Source organism: Watersipora subatra, chromosome 4 (genome assembly GCF_963576615.1).
Source record: "Watersipora subatra chromosome 4, tzWatSuba1.1, whole genome shotgun sequence".
Taxonomy (NCBI): Eukaryota; Metazoa; Bryozoa; class Gymnolaemata; order Cheilostomatida; family Watersiporidae; genus Watersipora; species Watersipora subatra.
Genome location: NC_088711.1, coordinates 3,358,290 through 3,382,008, shown reverse-complemented (window position 1 = coordinate 3,382,008; position 23,719 = coordinate 3,358,290). Strand labels below are relative to the sequence as shown.

The 23,719-nt window shown below is 37.0% G+C and overlaps 1 protein-coding gene across 1 annotated transcript; it reads right to left on the bottom strand.

Annotated features, from left to right (window-relative positions):
* Positions 1 to 292: 292 nt before the first annotated feature.
* Positions 293 to 19,830, bottom strand: LOC137393834 (uncharacterized). Its single transcript, XM_068080542.1, has 12 exons — positions 19,435 to 19,830; positions 19,028 to 19,264; positions 16,061 to 16,212; positions 11,731 to 11,842; positions 9,972 to 10,121; positions 8,418 to 8,505; positions 5,933 to 6,088; positions 5,032 to 5,193; positions 2,848 to 3,044; positions 2,170 to 2,243; positions 1,519 to 1,708; positions 293 to 979 (listed from the first exon to the last, which is right to left on the bottom strand). Exons 1-12 carry the CDS (start codon positions 19,828 to 19,830, stop codon positions 854 to 856), a joined length of 2,040 nt encoding a protein of 679 aa, XP_067936643.1. The 3' UTR covers positions 293 to 853.
* Between the last annotated feature and the right edge of the window lie 3,889 nt (positions 19,831 to 23,719).

Genomic DNA, 23,719 nt, shown 5'->3' with positions numbered 1-23,719 from the left:
TCGTAATTATGATGAACTTCTGAAATAACCATTGATAGCTAACTTCAGTGTGATTCATGTGATCTAAGGACGGGAGGAGAGACACAGCCCTCCTCATTTTTATGTTCTATTTATAGAACATGATGCTTATAGCCTTAGGGCTCAGCTTCTGTTGTAACACAAAAGAAAACCTTTCACCAGGATACTAATACCATTAGCCAATCCCTGTCTAGGATATTAGCCAATCATCATACAGGATATTAGTAAATGACGAAATAATAGGTCTGATGTTGAATACTTTATGGTCGCCTGTTTGCCACGACTAAAGTCCGCATAGCGGGTAAGATTAATAAGGTTATTAACACAAATAAGAGATAATCAGTTACTAGTAACTAGTCACTAGTTACAGTTACTGATTATTTGTGACTAGTGACATGCTTCAGTGTTGGATTCCAGCCATCTACATATCATGAATAACAAACCATTTCATGTCATAAAACATATTTCCTGGAATACTGCAAGCAAATGAGCTTCATGACGAATCAGCTCATCTAGATTTTGAATACAAATTAAAAACTTGTGGCGCAGTGAATAACTTAAAGATTTTCTGCTTATATAACCGTGTAGCACATCACAAAATTTTAGCTCAGCGAATGAAAAAATACGAAATGTATCGAATTATTCGAAAAGATATGCAAAAGTTTGTAAATGAACTTCTAGCAAAAATACTTTAACTTTACAACACAAAATAATCACACTCCTACCAAGGTTGGATAACTCCAATGAACCAAATATTGTGGAAGTAATATTGTGGTACATTATTGTATCTAACGATCTAACGATAAATAGTTCTCATCTTATGAATAACAGAGTTTCATGACTCTCCGATTCTCTCTAAGTACCGCCATGGACACTGCAGCCGATATGACTTTCCTGTCTTCACATCCTTTGTATGGATATTAATCTTGCTCTGGTCAGCCCACCCCTCTCCAACCACCACCTGCCAAACAAACAAATAAGATGTAGAGTTCTTGTTTCTCATCGCAGAATCACCTGCTGTTGCAGGTCTAGTGCGACACTACCTCTCTATTGAGTAACTTCTGCTCCATGATCTGTGTCACAAATGACAGCTTTTTCTTGTTTGCTTGTAAATTATATGATTTTATGTTTTTGCAATGAGATTTAAACAATACAATAGCAATCATTCAAATTACTAAATAAATTATTTTATTGTTTCAAGTAGTTTGTTTAGGGCAGCAGGCTATATGTCATAAAAACTAAAAACACCATCAGCATTTGCCGGTGACTTGTATTTACTTGTCTAGAAAGATTTGTTTCAAACTGTTTATGAAGTATAAAGGCAGTTACTCAACCATCTAGCAATGTAGAATGTACAGCAAAAGTTAAGGCTGGTTGATTCAACACAGACCGTGTAGTTTACACGATCACCACAAATTCTTTAGTCAAGCAGCAATGAATGGGATCATACTCTGGCACTTGACTCCACTAAAAGTGGCTAGGAATCAGCTCAAAATATACCTGATATCTGAGAAGTTTCACTTCGGAGTTGTCATCACTGAGGTAGATGGGTTTGACTATTTTATAGATTAGTTGGCCATCTGCCACGGCCATGACGTATCGACTGCGGAAGAAGCCTGTGTATCCGGAAGAGCTGCCTGACCACCACTCGGCATCACTTGTGTCTTTTAAAGAGATTCTATCACCAGATCTGAACAGAAACACGACTCTTAGGAAGACTATTAGGTCCGTGATGCTGGGTCAGTTGCTCCAAGCACAGTGTTATATAGACATTTTATAGCTGATAAGTTAGCGATAGACATGCATAGACATGTGCATTTGTTTACAGGTTCAATTTATGTTCTAAGTTTATCCGTGTGCAGCATAGATATAATAAACCTTACTATATCTATACTGTGCTGATTTAACGATTTCTAACTAATAACAATTAATGGTTGCCTGCGTTGGATCAAAAAATGGAGTGGACATTTATCGAGGTTAGAGGTTTCAGTAAAGTTTTTATAACAACAAATATTGCACAAAATAATTGACAATCAGAAAGAAAATTCTAGATTTGAATTGATTGATTGAGATTCTAGAAATGAAAGAAACAAATTTAAAGAAGTTGATCAGCTTTTAAAAGACAATAAAATGATCAAGAGTGCGACCAACCTTAAGTTCAAGTCTCCGATGTCATTAGCATCGATATCGATGAGAGCGATAACGGTGTCTCCCGCATGGTAACCCTAATAAAATAGTAATAACTACAATAAATGTTTGTGATTTTATCTGCTTCTTTTTTTAATATAACTAATATTAGTATCACTAGTCCAATACAACTGCTACTGGTACTGTATTTAATATATCTACTAAATTTACTTAACTATATTTTTTGTCTCATGGTCTAATTTACTTTAAACGGTTTTAAACTTTATTTACATTAAGTTACATCTATGGCATTAAGTTACATCTATGGCATTAAGTTACATCTATGGCATTAAGCAGTGTAAATATGTGTTAATACAGTGTTAACATCTATCTATCTAGGTATTGATACCAAAATTCGAGTATCAGACAGAGCAGGTATTAAAATGCTGCTGCCAACAAACGGAATGTGGATATGAAATGTGCAAGATTAAAAATAATAATTAACCTTAAATACAGCAATTGGAGTTTAATGAACAAGAATCTAAAACTGAGTTTGAGCAGCCAATTAGCTAGTTAAACTGCTACAAATTTTCATTCACTCTACTACGGCGAAGTTTGCAAAATGAAGTTTGCAAAGTGAACTAAATGAAGTTTGCGAAACTGTACGACTATGTCTCTCCACAGAACAGTAATCAGAAATACCTCTGAGTCGTTAGCAGCAGAGGAAGAGAGCGGCGGTTTGCCTCTTGAACCACGCGGACTGTTAGAGTGAGATGAGTGAACGGAGGGGTTGCTGTCATTCAGAAGAGAGCCGCCATCTTGTTCCTCTGCAGATAACCCTCTTCTTTGTAAGCTCATTATATGCCGACGTCTTGACATCTCTGGTGTCAAGTTTGCGCCTAAGATCATGGCAGTTCATTTATCATACTGCGTAAAAATTATTCTTTTTAAAAGACTGCGAAAGTTAATTACGATTATTGTGTATGTACAGTAAAATATCATTAAAATTAGACTGTAAAAGTTGTTTTTTCTACGCAAAGAGATGACAACTCTAATAAATGAGCCAAACCTGGCTTCTTATTGCTGCCGAGAGAAAAAAAAGAAAAAGTTACACTATATCTCTGTTGTTTAAGATGAGACTGGTTAATGCATTAGAAGCAACAGACTGTTTGATAAGAAAAAACATCCACTTCCTTTCAGCCTTTGGAAGTTGATAACTTGACGACTCTTCTCTTTTGTAGCTATTACAGATATAGTAGACTTATCATCTCTTGACTTTACTATATACATGGTCATAGAGTTATCATCTCTTGATTATATACATAGTCATAGACTTATTATCTATTGACTACATACAAGATCATAGAGTTATCATCTATTGGCTACATACATGGTCATAGACCTTGTATTTATTGACTATATACATAGACTTATCAATTGAACTACTCTCCCACCGACTGTGTGCGTGAAACAGCATATAAAATTCACGGCATGACCAAAAGTACAGCTACTACCTCATTTCCTTCCTACTCATTCACAAATCCCTTACACTGAGCAGTTTGAGCCTGAACAACTCCGTTCATCAGGTTACAATCAAAAATTATTCTTGAACAAGTTAGACTGGGAGCAGTCGCCGAAAGTTTACAGGAACATATTAATCATTGCATGAACTAATTAAGGCTAATTTCTGCAGTTTTCCATCACCAATATGTATGTAGGTGTGAGATTAATTCATTACTGAGAAGTAAAGATGGCAGAACCTCCCGCTATGCGAGTAGGAGAGGTAAATAGCTCTATTTATTACATCTTCCGACAAGTGACTGCAACTATATTCTAATCTATTGAATATCTCTACCAATTAGTCTACTAATCTCTTCCAAAGTTCTATTTCTCTTATTAAATTTTCTCTAATAGACTAAGAAACATGAAACGTTTCTTTTTTCACTCGAGTAGCCATCCTTGAGGAAAAACCTTTTTCTCCAAATTAGCAGCTTTGACAGCTGACACCTTCAACAAGTGAAAAGTTATTGGCCGATCAAGCTAGCATGGACTCAACCTAGAAGTGTTTTGCAATGTCGATGACGTGTTGAAAAATAGCCAGTGAAAAGCTCTATAATCAGCTAATAATGAAGAAACAAAAGTAACAACAATTAAACGGCAGTAAAAGAGATAATGGTACAGATATAAGCACAGATAAGAGAGGTACAGATAGCAGTCATTAATATATCTTAATGTATCAGGGTCCAGTCAACCCTGAGTCTCTTCATTTTATATCAATATAATTACCATTTACATAAAATATATTTAATATGTTTTGTTTTGCTTCTTTCACTGTATGGTTTTACTACTAATATTTCATAATATTTATGCGGATTATAACCATAAATTAAATGCTGGGGGCTAATCATAATGCTGCATGATTGTTTATTACAATTTAATCGCAGATTAATTTACACCGATACTTTAATTTTTAAAACATCAGTTTTTTAGTAACTTCTTCTAAAATATTTTTCAAAGATTGTATCAATTTGTCAGGTTCCCGTATTAGACATAAGACACTCAGGTTATTTAGCCATGATGTAGGAAGGCTCAGAGTAGTGCAAACATTCCCTCAGATGAGATAAAAGTTACTTGCCTGGAGACTACCCGGAGACTACCCGGAGACTTCCCGGAGCTGCCCGAAGACTACCCGGAGACTGCCCGGAGCTGCCCGGAGACCATCAGGAGACTACCCGGAGACTACCCGGAGACTACCCGGAGACTGCCCGGAGACTGTCCGGAGACTACCAGGAGACGACCCGGAGACTACCCAGAGACTGCCCGGAGACTACCCGGAGACTATTAGGAGACTACCTACAGGCTACTGATAGGCTGGCTACAGACTACCTGGAATGCAAGTGTTGTTAGTGTAGGAGCTGCTCTTTCTTTTGGTGCTCTGATCGACCTGCTTTGGAGCATCCGGAGTGTCAAGAGAGAAGCTCTTCATCCTCCTGTTCAGCATCTGCTTCGGCCTCACGCTGGTCATTGCTGGCTGATAGCTTGATATGGCTATCAACAGGAATGGCAGAAAAGCTTGGTAAGAGATTCGCAGGCCAAGATCTTATCAAACCTATCTATGCACGCATGGTAAAATGCAGAGTGTGTGCTTTTAAGAAATAATATCGCGTTTACTATTAGCGCTAAACCTAATATATAACTTGTACAGGCTTAATCTCAACATGAGAAGCATTGAACATGCGTGTGAGTACACATACATGTAACAGTTTGCATCCATTTGTGAGTGAAAATAATAGAGGTTTATGGATCAATTTACTGATAGAAAGCATAGACGGATGAAAAGGTGGCATTCCAAAGAGCTGATCAACTTACCTTTTATAGGAAAGCAATATAGAGGTTAATGATGACACCAGTAGTTTATGGTGCTTGTCAGGCGCTCTTCCTTTTATTAAATGAAATATTGGAGGAGGCTGAGAGAGCTAGGAATACCTGACAGCATCCTACGCCTTTCAACTAATTTGTATATCATAAAATCTCCACACAGGCCTCATTCGCGCTGACTCACTCGTAATACTCAAGTACTAGATAGTCATGTACTGACTGAGCCCTGCTGCCAAAATCAGTCTCTCATGGGCATCAATCTGGCAGCATTTTTATTATAGGTTCCATTAAAGAAATTGTGGCCAAACAGCCTTTGGTCACTCACGAGCAAAAGAATTATTTACCATAACTTTGTTGGCCGATAGTGATCCGCATCCTTTCTACCCTACTTGTGGTAACTTGGGCTTACCTGGACTCGAAGACCTTGAGCTGCCACTTCTACCAGAACTTGCTGTATTCTGTCGGGGGAGACTTCTCATGCTGCTCACCCCTGAGCTTTCTCCGTCTCCTCCTCCTCGCAGCATGGACGCCCCTTTGAGCAGGTTGTACACAGGGTCCGCATTTGCTAAAGAATATATAATAAAGGTAGAGCTATGTCTCTCCTCCTTTGTACTGTTGGTGAGAGGTAAGGCTAGTCAAGGTCGCTAGTAGCTCATAGTTCTGAGTTGAAATTCCTAATACATGTATTTTGGTTTCTCTCTCCACTATTAGTCGATCAAAGAGAACATATTTTACTATACCATAAAAAATTATGCTCTAGCAGTTGTTGTTGTTGTTGCTAAATGATATTAATTATTATTCGACATAAATGTACTTGGTCATAATTTAGAGTCAGCATGACCAGAAGGTCAGCAGAAGGTCAACAGTAGGTCAACAGGAAAAACAAAGCAATCAGCGTTAAAATTGCCTGTTTATATACCCTGGCAGCGGAATTAATGCCACAGCACTGACCTACCAGACTCCCAGCTCACTGCCGGAGGTTGACCTGAGAATAACCTCAGCGGAACTGTAATAGCGGAATTGGAAAGGTGAGGCATATGGACACTGACACAATTATTGGCATAGCAGATTATCCAACTGATATCTTGCAGCGATAGACTGACCATATCAATTATAGTTTGCATGTACTGTATGGTATTGTAGAACACATTAACAGTGTATGATAGCATACTTCCTATCTGTCAGTTTGTGCCTTTTCTCCAAAGTCCTATACCGCATTAGTACTAAGGCTATGCTTCTAGCAAAATTCTCGGAAGCATCTGTGTAGGATGTGGGAAATTCGTGTTAGCCAAAAAGCTTTGTTCCACCTACTCTTCAAATATGAAGATTCAATTCTATTGAAGGTGCAAGATTATTAAATGGCCCACACATGTATGTGTCATTCTATTGAAGGTGCAAGGTTATTAAATGGCCCACACATGTATGTGTCATTCTATTGAAGGTGCAAGGTTATTAAATGGCCCACACATGTATGTGTCATTGAATGCTGAGCTGTGTTTTTAGATATTTGCTGTTTAAAATACTCAAATCGTATCTCTAATCTGCCTGACCATTCATTACATTCCTACTTCTCTAATCTGCCTGACCATTCATTACATTCCTACTTCTCTAAAAAACTACTACACCTTATACCAGACACCAACACTTTGCCAATTTAAATTATAGAACAGAATTATGCAAAAAGAGCTTTTTCTTTCAATTCACATAATTTACTTTGCTATATTTTTGTTTTCGTCTCACAGTCTAATTTGTTTAACCGAAGTTGGCCGGTATAAATAAAATTCATATCTATCTACATTTATATTTGATTCTATTGTTGGACTATTCTATTGTTATACTATTGTAGAACAATAGTATAACAATAAAGGAACTATGGTTATAAAAATGCCCAATGATATCAGTAGCAGAGTAGACTCTAGAGTCTAGACTAACCCATTGTTAATCCTAGCATATCAGGGCTACAGCGTTACAAGGCTTCATAACCCGTTACTGTATATGATAGATAACCAACCTTCTGATAATAGGCAGGCCTGCCGACCAGCTATTCCATTTTATAAACACTTACGAAATCGCCTACTTTACACATGAAAGACAGATGAAAAACTCTGCGATTATATAATTAGCTATAAATAGAATCACATGACTTGTCTAGCCTCAACATCAAGAACTCCTACTACAAATGCCCTCTCATGATCTCAAATTAATCGTATCTTTTTCCAGAGATGTAAAAAGTATGAGATAAAAGCTATCGGTCATCAAAGTAAGGTCATTGCTGATTGCCGTTGACCACTTTTTAATAAGATTTTTACTGATGGTATAACGGTCGAAGAGTCGATTATTGATGATCTAGGCTTACAGGCGAGCGGGAACAAGCTTCAAGAACATTCTAGAACATTCAAGAAGTATATATTTTAACCATTCAAGCAGTTTAAACCATTTTCGGGCAGCGCTGCTCATACACGTCAGTAACCGCCTCCATCTACTCTGTTGTATTCTTCATGCATTAACTTATTTGTTATAGGAGCTACTTTTACGTGGAGTTGCCTCCTCATGTACCTAACAAATTTTAAAAAACTGCATACTTCGAAAAAAACAACTGCTAGTTAGTTCTTTATTTTAGCATTTCATAGGAAAAATGTAGTACAACTGTTTTTAAAAAGTGAAACCCCTTTGACATTGCTAGTTTTCTATATCCTATTTTATGGAGGCCATAGAGCCAACCTAACAAAACTTTTTGAAGAGGTTAGATAGGGTCACCCAAACTCACCAAGTCGTGTCGATGATGATGATCAGGCATGTTAATATGACGGACGCAAGGTCACATTCATATTAAGCACGTAGGAACCACACAGTCAGACAAAACCATGAGTGTGAGGTGAGACAGAAATGCTTACCTTCATCCACCTGTTCGTCAGCGCCTTCTGGCCCGATGTCTATTCCTGCATCATGAACTGTTCCAGATAAGCCATTTCCCTGAGAGACCTTCAGGTAGTCACAGCAAACAGACAGGCTTAGATAGTGTTCAGAACTAATGACAGCAAGCGGTCAAGTATTATTATTACTATTAGTATTATTGTTGATATCATTACTGCTACTATTATTATTGCTTGTATGCACAGTTTATTGGCTAGCTGATTCTTTGAGCTAAATATCGAGTTAGAAAATCTAACCAAAGATTTCCGGTGTTTCTATTTAAATTATACCATCAGCCTAACAGTACAGCAAATTATATACATCTGATATCTTTCTTTTCAACGTCTAATCCATACAGCCCGAGCTTTATTACATGTCGGTCATTGCTTGATTTCTCTGCTCTTGCTCTCTTATAATTCACTCAATCTGTTATTATCATTTGTCTGTGTGCGCTGATAATATCGCTTTTACCTATCCAAGGTCACCAGATTACTATTTGTTTATATGTTATACTTTTGTTATTCATTGCATTTGTTATTATTGGTGTTTTATATCTTTATTCTTACTACCCGGTTTTACTAGGTTGGAATAGTTGGAGTGATCAGTATGATGTTAGCTGATTCTAGCTTAGCCATCTCCTGAGTAACTCTAAATCTCTTCCCATTGGCTTCCAGTAATCCCATTCAGTCAAAAATTCTTATTATATTATTATTATTATTGATATTATTATTGATATTATTATTACTATTATTATTACTATTATTATTACTATTATTATTACTATTATTATTGTTACAATTGTTATTATTGATATTATTATTATTACTATTATTATTATTACTATTATTGTTATAATTACTATTATTGATATTATTATTAATATTATTGTTATAATTATTACTATTGATATTATTATTGATATTATTATTATTATTATTGATATTATTAATGTTGTAAAAGCTTTTCTTCACAGTCGTGTGGTGGTAGGTGACTGGTTGTAGTCCATGTTGAGTCCGGGTCTTAACAAAAGGCCAAAGGATCCAACATCTTCCTCAACTCCACTAAGAGAGGACCTTCCTCAAAGTGTGAGCTGTTCCTAAGATGGCTGTCTTCTGTATAGTCTCAAAAGACATGGTATTATTATTGTTATTATTACTATTATTATTGTTAATATTACTATTATTAGTGTTATCATTATTAATATCATTATTATTATTGTAAACAGATGTAACGTAAGGGTCTAGAGCACCTGACCAGAGAAAAACAGTTGCATTTGATCCCTAAACAGACCAAGCGTGGTGACAAGAAGGACATCAGAACTGCTGTCTGGTACTGGATGATGGGACTGGCTTAGCTATATAAGAGCATGAGTTGTGGGGAATTATTTATATATCATGAACTTATTCACTTGTTTTGCTAATCACTTTTATTTTATTTTCTTTTATCTTATGACAAAACACTATAAATTATCAATCTGTTAATAATCTAAATAATTATTCATCAGTTTATGTACATCAACCTTACGAGTGACCTACCTTACTTGCATTGTCGTCTTTCCGTCTGGCAGCTTTCTTTGCAAACTTTTTCCACATAGTTTTAATGCCTCCTTCAAATTTTGTGGGTTTTCCTCTTCTCAGTTCAGATGGCTCCGAATCAAGTTGGCTATCAGGGGTCAGTGATTTTATCTAAAACATTGTGCTGCTAGTAAGGAGGAGTAAACCAACCCTTCTGTTATGAGTTAGCCTTGTTGACACACATTACGAGCAGCTGTTGATCATAAGCTACACACCGACACACCAATGGCATAAATGATAGAAATTAAGCTATGTTCTTAGCGCAGGGTGTTATTTTGGTTATTGAGTAAATTTTAGAAGATTTTAGGGTTTAAAAATAAAAAGCTACTTTGATCGACCATTTCTCACAGAAAATGAGATTTTAAGTTAACAGATAACCTCTGCAAGGATCTTTAAGAATTAGGTAAGTTGAATTAATATTAATTAAATTATTTTTTAGTGATTCATTTTGCAGATTACCAGAATACCCATTTACTCTTTGTTACAGGCTTTGAAGTTTTTACCGTGCAATGGCTAATTCAGCAAGTTTCACGTCCTCGTATGCTATAAATTCAGTTTGTTTTATATAGTTATTTTTTGTATAAACATAGTATTTTGGAAAATTAGTATTTGAATTTTTTTAATTTTTTTGACAGCATTGTTTTTATGCAGCCTTTCTAAATTTTCTTACGATAGGAAAAAAGAGATGTTTATATGATACTACTCAAGTTCATAAGCATTGTATAATGATGTTTGTATAGGAGTTGGCAGCGATTACAGAAAGAGTACTTTCTAAGTGCTCTTACAGCACTCTGCAAACATTTCCTCCTGATGAGTCGACTGCGTGTATTCATAGGATTCCTGGCTATTCATAGGATCCCTGGCTATAAGTCTCTGCTATTACGACAATAATCATATTATTATGTTTACATCTAAATTAAAGGCTGACTGCAGTTCATTAATGTCATCATTGTGCTGCCAGCCTGCGCACCAACTCAGGTGGTTACAGGAAATAACCTCTTCTATATGAAAATTATCCTAATAAATTTCTTGCTGCTCTGTCACACATGCTGTTACTCGAGGTTGTGGCAAGCGGAGAAAATCTGCCTGACCAACCATTACATCTTTGTGGCATGTAACGGAAAACATCCTCTTAGTGATGATTATTGATGACAATAAAAAGTTATACGTACTGTACATGTACATTACCAATTCTTTAGGAAACCCACTACATTCTATACCAGAAACCAACACCTTGTCAGTTTAATCATAAAACAGCGTTATGTGAAAAGAGCTTTTTATTCCAATACGCATAATTTTACTTTACTGTTATATTTTATGTTTTTTGTTTCATGGTCTAATGTACTTCAAACGACATTGATAATTGGCATTGACATTGACGGGTGATAATAAAGTGAATATTTATTTATCTATGTATCTATGTCTGGTGGCAGTAGACTAAATTACATAGCAGTGAGTTCTACTAATTGTCATCGCTAGCTGCTCCCTTATCAGATAGGCAAAAGAAATAACCACAAATTTTCTCCCAAACCATTTCTCTGCGCCTATTGCTTTAAGCTTTCTAAATTGAATCTGTACTGTTAAGTAGAAAAGGCTTTGAAGACTTTACAATTAGCATAATGATACCCCCGCTTTTTAAATTTTGAGATTCTCTGTAAAGGACGTAGTAGCCTAAAGCAACAAAACTGATTGTCAGCAAGAAATGGCAGGCTGTCCTTACTTGAGTGCCTATCACGCAATGTGATATCTTAGCCTGGTGAAGTTGAGCCCCTAAGTTGCAGATTTCTAGTTGGTTGTTGTAGAGTTGATCAAAGTTGTTCGACTCTAACAACCTACAATAAAGGAAAAACTCACACTACTCGTTGTAAATACCTCAGACTTCATTCGTCTAAGCTGCCTCCTGTTTTTTGTCTTCTCTGAATCATTGACGGAGGAAGAGCGGTCAACATCTGCCTTATCGTTCTTTTCTTCATTAGAAATCAACCGAGAGTCAAGAAGCCGTTTAGCTTCACCATTGCTAAGTTTTTTACTTTTTCTTCGAGTATTTTGCACTGGCTTGGTCGCCGTTTTATGATACTGCGATAACTTGGCAAGCATTTTGTAATCATCGTCAATTTCATTATTACTGTCGAGTATAGATATAGACGACATGTCGAATATTCATCAGGATATGCTTGTGAGTGAAGTTAGCTACTGCTCTCCGCCGCATCGAGCCAAGGAGTGAGGATATAGAGCGCTTTTAACTAATCAGCTCACAGCAGTAACTAATTATAAATCATGCTGATGAGAGGCTAATTGAGAGGAAAACCCACATCCATTCATAGCTCTTTAGAGATGTTATGTCAAAGGATAATACATAATTAGATACTATTTGATTAAATTGCAAAACGGAATCAGTCGGTAATAGCACACGAATCTCACTTCGATTGATGTACCTCGTATACTCTTTCATTCTATATTAGTAGCTCTATGGGCTCTATGTAGCTCTATGGTACTGATGTGTTTAGTGCCTGCATTTGATAGCCTCAGCACCAGCAACAAGTTCAAATAGTTTACATGGAGCCTCCTTGCTTCACTTCATCTCATTGCCTAATTTGCTACGATGAGCTCAGTTTTTAATACGATGAGCTCAGTTTTTAATACGATTAGCTCAGTTTTTAATACGATTAGCTCATCATTTTGATGTTTTTCCATCATTTAAGATGTGACTACATGAAATTCTATAAAAAAATATCAGAAAGTATTGATATTTTCTTATTATTTAAGATATTTTTTGTTGTTTCAACTTTCAGGTAATCTGACTGCCAGGATGTTTCAAAACTAAAATCGACAAAACTGGATCGTGGTTAAAATGTTCAGAAAAAAAGACGCGCTAAGAGTTCTCTCAAAATTACATCAAAAAACATGCTTCCTGTTTTTCCCTCTCGTTATTGAAATCTGCCATTCGCTCAAGTTGCAGGGTTACACGTCTCTAGTGACATATTTTATTTTGTACTTGCTTCTGATTGTTGGAATAAAACATCAAATATAGTCTCAGATACACTGCTACATATTCTCAAATGGTTTAGGATACGTTGGTTAGCACTCGTCGCATTGCTTTTCTCTAAGTGCTGTGAAAACATATGAGTTTGCGATGCTGATGGGCTAAAGATGAGATCGTATATTTATCCCTTATAAACAGGAAGCGCAACTACTGAGATCATTCTGAAAAATCTGTGCATAACTTTTCTGAGCATTTTAACTGCTATCAAGTTTTGTGGATTTTAATCTGGAAACATTGTGACAGTCAAATCACCCCAAACAACAATGTAAAATGTCAATTTCTGTAGTCACCACTTTATTTACCAATGTTATAGTAAAACAGCACAAAAGTCTTGGATAGGCAAAACACCCCTACCTAGTGGTTGAAGGTTAGTTGATAAACTCTGCAAAGGTATTGACCTTGCTGATCTTGATGAGCACGCTGCCTTAAAGTTAACAATTATTTAGAAACTGTGTGAGTTTGCCTCGCTTACATTTGAAAACTAGAGGCTTACTATACACGATGTTTTTATCTATAACACATTCGCTACGCTAGAAATGTTTGTTGAAAAGAAAAGAGGTAAGTACGGTCGGTCTTAAGCAATACGGTAGGAGGGCAATAAATATTACTCAAGCAGCTCTCAAGTTGAACAGTTTCTTTTGATGTATTTTACAGAAGATTTGGCAGCTTTTAATAAATCAATTTAGACGCCTCTAACAGTATCTTTTATGGCAGAGCAGCTACCATGCTGTAAGCATTTTATTCACAACTACTAACTTCGCAGGCCTGCATGTTGATGAGATGATGCCTGGCCAATGTATGTTATAAGATAAAAATAAACGTAATTATAGCAAGGCAGTGTTATGGCAACTGTTGTGTATCAGCTATTTTATGTTATCTCTTTCTACAATCATCTACCTTTATCAGCGTTTATAGCTCATAATTGCACTCAGTTAGATATCTTTGTTTATTTTATTAGAGCAATAAATAATAATAATTACGCAGAGGATTCTCTTTATCCAATAATTTATCTCTGAAAGTAATATCTATAAGCTAACATCTCAACATGCTGCCAGAGCAGCTTCCCACCTGTATACACAAGTAAACCGCTCGAGGGCATAAGATAGTCAGACCTCTTATCATCTGCACTTTCGTCGAAATACTTTCAAACACATCATCTACATGTGTAGATTACATCTTTCACTGGAGTAATCTACACATGTAACTATTTTATAACAGCTTAAGCACCATGTTTTCTTTGCGCAATATTATATCAACTGCTTTTGGAGTCCTACAATAGCAAACCAAGTAGCTACATGCGCAGAGCTAAGCCTATAACAAAAGCCTTAAATTTTAGAGTTAACATTGTTTGGTAATAATTATAAGATTTTGGAGCAGAGAAAACTTATATAAAAATAATATTGCCTATGCATGACACTGTTATATCTCTCGCTCATTGGCCAAAGTGGACCAATGCGATTTGATGCACAAAGTGATTGAACAGACCATTATTTGAGGAGCAGAGCATTTGCCGCAGCCCCAACAGCCTGTGTACCATGAAAATACTGGCAATTCTTAATTGCTGCATACCTGGCAATGAATCTATATAAAGAGTAATTTTAATGGGCTGGCAGCCAAGTTCTGCTGCTAGGATTAGTGTTCAAAGCTCAATATTTGTTTGATATGTTTACAAGAAACCCTTAAAACAACATTCTTTTTCCTGATGTAAAAATGCATTTGAGGTCCGCAGCTATTCAGGAGAAGACAAACGCAAGTGGCCCCTAAGCCTCATACATGCTGGTAGTTTCAGTTATAACATAATTGACTTTCTTACATCAAGTAAGAAAAATCTTTACTTGAAGAAGTGCTTTAGAAATTCTTTAAAAGTTTCCATTTAGCGTGTAGAACCAAGTATACAAGTTTCTATTTATAGCTCCGATTATACCGCGAGATGCGACACAACGCCTATAGTGTTGGCTACCAAGTTCTGCAGTGTAACAAATATCAGTTTAAACAGATGATAATTTAAAAAGATTTTTTGTTATAGCCTCTAAACGGATGTACTTAGTTTTAGACTAAAGATGAGATATCCAGACACCCTGATATACTGATGGCAGACTCAATACCTACATACATGTAGTTACACTCAGACTATAGATGAGGTCCCCAGACACACTGATGGTAGACTCAGCACCTACGCAGATGTAGTTACAATCAGAATTAAAGTGAGGTCCCCAGCTACACACTGGTGGTCGATAGATTTTCCGCCACTTGTTTTGTTGATAAACAAATCATTAGGCATGTTCTACATGTGCTAAGGCCGAGGCAGGTTATGTTCAAGCACAGCATGATGTATATGCTAGATGGAATCTGTTGTTCCTCAGATAAATCGGGTAGTTTACTTCATCCATTAGAGTTAAACTACATACTGGTAACTCACTCAGTTTTCATGGCCAGCCTTGTTATACGAGGTAAAGCGGTGGGCAACGCTTTCTGAACAATTACGGCAGTATTTTCATATCTCAAAAGCAGAATGAGTGTCATCAGAATAATGTATCTCATAGCCGCTTTCACACCCTGAAGGTAAAAAGCTGAAAGAAGCTCTTACCTGTTAGATGTGAAAGAGTCTATTAAACAAGAACGATAAGAAGATTGTTTATAGCTGTAACCATGAGCCGAGAAACAAGAAGCCAACATCGATTGTTGAAATACACATCACAAGATGAAGGGGTTAAACAAGTGCATCATTAAGGCAATGCGAGAACGCAACTCTAGTGTTCTTGCAGATGAACGAACAACACTACAAACCATACGCTATTGCTTACTAGTGACTAAACACCTTGTTGCACAGACACTTCTGGGCAAAAAAGACGCACCAGTGATAAACTTATCAGAGATATATGAGCTCTTCTTCAAGTTAAAAGTGATTCACAGCAGAAGTGCACAGATTTTCTCGCAACTATCCATAAGTTCAAACATCTCACAGATAAGTCCCTAAATTTATTTGCCATGCAAACAACTCACTGACCTCTCTTTCGAATTCTCCAAGCTGAGAACTGACTCACTCAGTTGACTGATGACTTCCTCAAGCTCATCCTTCTTCCAGCGTAATTGAGTCAACTTTGCCTCTGTTGATTCATTAACTAGGTCATTGAAGATGACTTCGGCCTTTTTCAAACACTGTAAGAGAGTTGAAAAAAATGGAAGAGAGTGGAAGAGCAGAGTCAAACAAACATGGAAGCCAAACTCTCTCAAGCATTGCCCATCGATATATATAACTCATGTGTCAGTTTTAAGAGAGTTTAATAGACATAAAAATAAAAGTCACCAACATAAGCATCAATCTTTTTTATTTTTTTCACCAAAGTTACAGTGGCTATGCGCTAACAGACTGTTCCTAACAAGTCTGTAGAGAAGATAACTCCAATAATCATAAAAATGAAGGATAATTATAGTTGAGCGTTTAGCTAAGTGAGCAAAAAGCCTAGTCAAGCACAGCAAGAGTTACCTTTTTGCTTGAGTGCATTATTTCATGAGGTCTATATAGCAAGTCTATGTAGCGAGTCTATGTAGCAAGTCTACGTAGCGAGTCTATGTAGCAAGTCTATGTAGCAAGTCTATGTAGCGAGTCTTTGTAGCAAGTCTATGTAGGAAGTCTATGTAGCGAGTCTATGTAGCAAGTCTATATAGTGAGTCTATGTAGCGAGTCTATGTAGCAAGTCTATGTAGCAAGTCTATGTAGCAAGTCTTTGTAGCAAGTCTGTGTTGGAGAGGATGAGAATATAGATAGAGAATAATTGTAGCCTATGAACAGGCAGACCACTTCTTACTATTGTCTAGAGAAGCGCTACACATACTGCTATTTGCCCAATCATACCTTTATCATTATTACTATTATTATCATTATCATTAGAGTTTTTCTTCAAAGTCATGTGGTGTAGGTGACTGGTTTTAGTTCATGTTGAGTCCGGGTCTTAACAAAAGGCCAAAAGATCTAACATCTTCCTCAATTCTACTAAGAGAGAACCTTCCTCAATATGTGAGCTGTTCTTAACATGGCTGTCTTCTGTATAGTCTCAAAAAACATGTTTACTCCTACTTCGGCTAAGTATGCTATATGCCTCATTGATATTGTTCCGAGTGCACCAATTACTATTGGTATCACCTCGGTCTTCACCTTCCACAGTCTGTTTATCTCGAACCCAAGCTCTTTGTATTTACCAATCTTCTCAACCTCCTTCTGTACTACAGTTGTGTCTCCAGGTGTTGCTATGTCTATGACTTGACACTGTTTGGTTTCTTTGTTTATTAGTATCAGGTCTGGTCTTCTAGCTTCAATAACCTTGTCTGTCTGCACATTGAAGTCCCATAGCAGCTTCACTTTCTCATTCTCCAATACAGCTTCTGCACGGTGGTTGTACCATTTTTCTGTGTGGGTCAACTCATGTTTCTTGCATATGCTCCAGTGCACTACACTTGCTACTTTGTCATGCCACCTTTTAAAATTCTGTCTGTGCGATCTTACTGCATTCGCTGACTATGTAGGACACTGTTTCATCTTTCTGCTTGCACAATCTGCATTTCAGATCGCTTGTTGACTTTTCTATTTTGGCCTTTCTATAGTTGGTTCTTAATGCTTGATACTGGGCAGCAATGATCAGGCTTTCAGTCTCTCATTTAAAACATCCCCTCTCCACCCATCGCCATGTCTCCTTTGCTGCTTGATCCTCTGTCTGTCTTAGATGTTGTCCATTCATTGGCTTATCATGCCAGTTTCGCTTTCGTTCAGTTTTCTGATGGTTTCTATACTCTTGTCTTCCATCTTAACTGTTGGTATTTATGATCTTACACACTCTTCTTGTTATAAATTCGACTGGGCTGCCTTCTGTGTACTTTTTCAGACTGACTTTCGTATTTCACAGTCTCCTCTACTCTCATTAATCCTCTTTCTCCTTGGTCCCTTTCAACATATACTCTATCTACATCAGATCTTGGATGAAGACCTATAGAAGTTAGTGTAACTCAGCCTTCATCCACTGAATAATCCATGCTTCGTATCTGTACAAAGACACAGCACATGTAATGATAGGGGTAATGAGATTTCCAGCAGCCAGCTTTGATTTCAGCACTTTCATGAGCCTGTGAGTGTATTCCTTCTTGATCTTAGCTTTCATTTCAAATTGTTTTATGTCGTCTGCCTCCATAACTCCTAAATATTTGTAGCGTTTATTATCTTCTAGTTCATGGATTTCTGTTTCATTTGGTAGCATGATATTTCCTCTGCCAGTTAGTTTCCCTCTCCTCCTATCATGTTGATGGTAACACACTTAGTTAATCCAAACTCTATACCAATGTCATCGCTGAAGATTCTCATTGTGTGTATCAGTGTCTCAATCGCGTTCTTGTTCTTTCCATACAGTTTCAGGTCGTCCATATACAGTAGATGGTTAACTACACATTTGTTTTTGAGATGATATACCGGTTTAACTTTGCGCAGTACAGTTGTGAGGGTTAACATTGATATCACAAACATCAAAGGAGAAAGACTGTCTCCCTGGAAAATACCTTGGCTGATCAATACTTGTCCTAGTTCTTTCCCTCCACTTTCTAGCTCTGTTTTCCATTGTTTCATACCTGCTGTCATGAACCTCTTGATGTTTTTAGAGATCCCTAACATATCCATTACTTTCATTATCCATGAGTGGGGAAACCATATCATACGCGTTTCTGTAGTCAATCCATCCCATTACCAGGTTGGTTTTTCTTGCTTTCTGTCTTTTATAACACAACTGTCTATTATCAATTGATCTTTAGTTCCTTAACTTTTCCTTCCACAGCCTTACTGTTCCCATGGTAGTAGTTCATTTCTCTCCAGGTGTTAGTAAATGCTGTCCGAGATCATTGCAGTCAGTACTTTGTACATTATTGGCAGGCAGGTTATCGGTCTATAGTTTGATGGTATGTGGCCTTTGCTTGCATTTTTAGGAATTAACACCATTCTTCCTGTTGTCATCCATGATGTTGGGTTGCCTCTCTTGATAATCTCATTCATTTGATTCACAATTCTTGTGTGAAGAGCTGTGAAGTTCTTGACCCAGTAGCCCTGTACTCCATCCGGTCCAGCGGCTTTCCATGGTGATAATCTCCTAAGGATTCTTTTTAATCCCACTACATTGATCTCCATATCAGTTTGTTTCTCTAAATCTTTGTAGTCATTCTCAGCCTCCTTGATCTATTTGGCATCTTTTTATGAGTGTGCGGCTGTGCCCATATGTTACTCCAGAACACCAGAGCAGCATCAGGCTCAGGCGGTGGTATCTGTTCCTGTCGTTTACCTTCTAGGCTTTGATTGAATCATTTCTGGTATGTTTCAAATAGATGGTTCATATGAAACTGATTCACTCTGTCAGAATATCTCTTAATCTTTGCTGCTGTGGATGTCACTTTCTGTTTAAGTTCCTCGTTCACTCGATCTATTCCTTTTTTCTTCAGGCAACAACCTTGCTCCATTTCTCTTGTGATGAATTGCCTCACTTCTTTGATGTTATTCATCTTTGCTAGATATTTACGTGTTTCCTCCAATTTTCTTTCTAGTCTCATTTTCCATGCCGGTGTGTGGGTTCTCCTGCCACCGGTTTTCTGTCCTTTCTGTAATCTTTCTATTACCAGCTGTGCTCCTGCATATATCAAGTCGTTTGTACCTCCAATATCAGTGGTGTCAATAAATCCGATCACCTGATTAATTATTCCTGTTTCCTTCCTGATCTTATCTTTCGGTATCTTCTTCAATTTTGGCATCTTTCACTTTTGCTCCAGTTCCTCAATGATGTCTTTGAGGCGATTGATTATCTCTTTTTGTTCCTCACTTGCCCTTGGTCTCTCAATTGGTGTCTCTATTATCTTCACAGTGATTTCGCTCTCCATCACTTCTTCGGCTGTATCAACATGTTCATTTACATTGTTCTGAATCACAGCGTTTGGTGGTGTCACTGTTACTCTCTGTCTTATCTGTTCCATCTCCAAGTCGGACATCAGCCCGTTTCTTTTGATGACTCTGACTTGATCTGCTATCCTTTGATCTGTTTTACTAAACAATCCTTTATCTTTCCATATCTGATGCATCCTTTTCATGTATCCTCTCTTCTCTGGTTGACTTTGGTAGTAAAATTCCATTGCACTGATGTTGTTTATTCGTGTCCATCCTCTCCTCTTCTCATTGGTATTACTTGTCCCAGTAGCAGATTGACGACCGCTCTCTGCCTAGGGTGGCACAGGTGAGCTGCCGGGCAAGAGTTGACTGGCTTGTCCTGTCCGCTCAGCGTCGTAGGGGTTTCTTTCTGTTTGTGTATTCATCACGGGTATGAGTGGTGATTTGTAAAGGGTTTTCTCCTATAGCCTTAATCATTTTCCAATGCTACAAAGCAATAGGGTTTGTGTGGGGTTAACTCCATTAGCCTTTGGTTGAAACATGAACCTAACCCAAAAGGCAGCAGGCACTACTATGAGTTTCTATAAAAGCCTTCTCACAGTGGCGGGTCCAGTTAAGCGTCGGGCACCAAGCCGATATTAGTGGATCTTTACCAAGGTCAATCCACTACCGGCGCTAATCATAATAACAATAACAACAACAATAATAATAATTATTATTATTATTTTTATTATTATTTTTATTATGAGAAATGAAGACATTCAGTCTTACAAGTGATAGTCACGCCTACAGTGATGGTCATTCTCAAGATGACAGACCCACAATGGTAATAAGACTCGCAGTGATAGTTATACACAGTGATAGTTCTACCTAGTAATCGTTATACACAGTGATAGTTATACACAGTGATAGTTATACATAGTGATAGTTTTATAAAGTGATAGTTATACATAGTAATAGTTATACACAGTGATAGTTATACACAGTGATAGTTATATATAGTGATAGTTATACATAGTGATAGTTATACATAATGATAGTTATACATAGTGATAGTTATACATAGTGATAGTTTTATAAAGTGATAGTTATACATAGTAATAGTTATACACAGTGATAGTTATACACAGTGATAGTTATACACAGTGATAGTTGATACACAGTGATAGTTATACACAGTGATAGTTATACATAGTAATAGTTATACACAGTGATAGTTATACACAGTGATAGCTATACATAGTGATAGCTATACATAGTGATAGTTATACATAGTGATAGTTATGCATAGTGATAGTTATACATAGTGACAGTTATACACAGTGATTGTTGATACACAGTGATAAACAGTTTCCCACCCACATTCAATCATTATAGTATTACAAATGCGGTTGTGAAATATGCTTTTAAAGTGATACATCTGGTGATGAACATTAATTTATCTTTTTTATTATACGATTAATATTACAATATTTCACCATTGCAATATTCATCTCACAGTTTGGCCTGCGATTTATGTGTAGTGTTAGCTGCATTTTGCATCTCAACTTTTACCTATTTTTTATGCCATTCACTTGTAATTTTATTAGTTCATTTTAAAGCCTTCTGCAATCCACAGCTATGAGCAACTTACCTTCACTTCAAAAGAATTGTCAAGAATAGCTACAAAGACATGCGGTTTAGGCATGAAGCTGGCAGCATCCGGAGAAGAATCCTTCTGCAGCGGCTTCACAAAGTTGTGTACGTCTCCAGCAGGACTGACTTGTTTGAAAAGACGGAATAGTCCATCGTACCTGTTTGCTTGGTCGTGAGCCTTCAACATTATCATGATATAGATTTATATAGATGATATGACAGCACTTGACCTTCGGGTGTTGCAATGGTTTGCTATACAACTACAGCACTGCTGACATCTTGACATGCATGACTATAATCTACACACCTGCTAGGTAGGGCTTTAAATAATGATTTGACTGAACATCAATATTCATTCAATAAGATTCCTCATTCGTTTATATAAATATACACACAATATTTCCTATTTGAGGAAAATGACTCTGGCAAACCACACAACGACATAAGAACCTTTTCCTTTGTAAATAACGAAACGCTCTTGCGTGCTAAATGTGCTTCTCTATTTGCTTTGTTATACTAAAATTATATAGTTCATAGACTTTACCTTGGACACAAGGAAAAGAGACAGGTTCTTCATGGTAGAGTTCATGGCATTACAAGTTTCACTGTGAACATCTCCTAGTTCCTGTGAGTACAAATAATAACACCTTTTATCAATCTACCTCTAGTACCCTTATCAACTCATCTCTTGTACCCACGATCAACTCATCTTTTGTACCCACGATCAACTCATCTCCTCTACCCACTATCAACTCATCTTTTGTACCCACGATCAACTCATCTCTAGTACCCACTATCAACTCATCTCTAGTCCCCACTATCAACTCATCTTTTGTACCCACTATCAACTCATCTTTTGTACCCACTATCAACTCATCTTTTGTACCCATGATCAACTCATCTCCTGTACCCACTATCAACTCATCTCTAGTATCCACTATCAACTCATCTCTTGTACCCACTATCAACTCATCTCTTGTACCCACTATCAACTCATATTTTGTACCCATGATCAACTCATCTCTAGTACCCACTATCAACTCATCTCTAGTCCCCACTATCAACTCATCTTTTGTACCCACGATCAACTCATCTTTTGTACCCACGATCAACTCATCTCTTGTACCCACTATCAACTCATCTCTAGTACCCACTATCAACTCATCTCTTGTACCCACTATCAACTCATCTTTTGTACCCACTATCAACTCATCTCTAGTACCCACTATCAACTCATCTCTTGTACCCACGATCAACGCATCTCTATTACCGATTATGATCTCGTGTCAAATACTCAACGAAATGCTTGACTGAAACAAATCCTTTTTTAAATAAAATATAATAGAACACCACAGCTTCTTTATGATTGATGTCAGTATTGTAAGTTCTGGTGCTCTGCGATCATGAGTGCATGAGTAAATGTACTACATTCTCAATTTCGTTATCTACAAAATATCTGATCTAACTATTTCTGCATCTGATTGCACTAACACCAAGACTGTAGTTTTATCACAGCCATTCAGCGTGCTTAGATTAGATCCCATCTGATTGGAGACCTTGACCTATAGGCAGTTTATGCTATGAATTACTTACATCATAGATCCAAGGCAATGCTGATGAGTGGTACTCCTCTATTAGTTTGTTTGTACTCTTCAGCTGTAGCACATAATTATTATGGGCATTCGCACAGGATTGGAATGCTCGATCTTTCCTCTCACTTCCGTCTACCATGTAATGCTGATGATGCATTTTATATGCCTACAACAATATATACATATATACATACGTGTATATATATGAATATATATACACATATGTAGCATCTATATATAAATCTCAGTTTGTCATCGTCTGTCATTATCTGTCTGTCCTGCTATAGCTATTAAAATCTTGAAATGAAACGCTCATTTCTTGCTGGATTAGAACTCCTGAAGATTGCAACCACAAGTTCTTAACCGCTCATCTAATCGCTAAGCTACGCTGTTCTTGGACTTGTATCACTCTTGCTACCTACCGCATACCTTTTTCTCTATTGCACACGCTAAAGCCCACAGGGTTACGATGCCCCTGTTATCAAATATTTTTCGCTTAGTTCTATGAAACTCAATGTTTTTTGTCCTCGCA

What these genes read in the sequence shown, in the direction of transcription:
- LOC137393834 (XM_068080542.1), bottom strand. Translation starts at nt 19,830, where the DNA reads ATGCCAAAATTGAAGAAGATACCGAAAGATAAGATCAGGAAGGAAACA. An exon ending in TTAAGAGATATTCTGACAGA is followed by an intron (nt 19,265 to 19,434) that starts GTGAATCAGTTT and finishes GATGCCAAATAG; the next exon opens with ATCAAGGAGGCTGAGAATGA. An exon ending in AAGACGACAATGCAAGTAAG is followed by an intron (nt 8,506 to 9,971) that starts GTAGGTCACTCG and finishes GACTACCTGAAG; the next exon opens with GTCTCTCAGGGAAATGGCTT.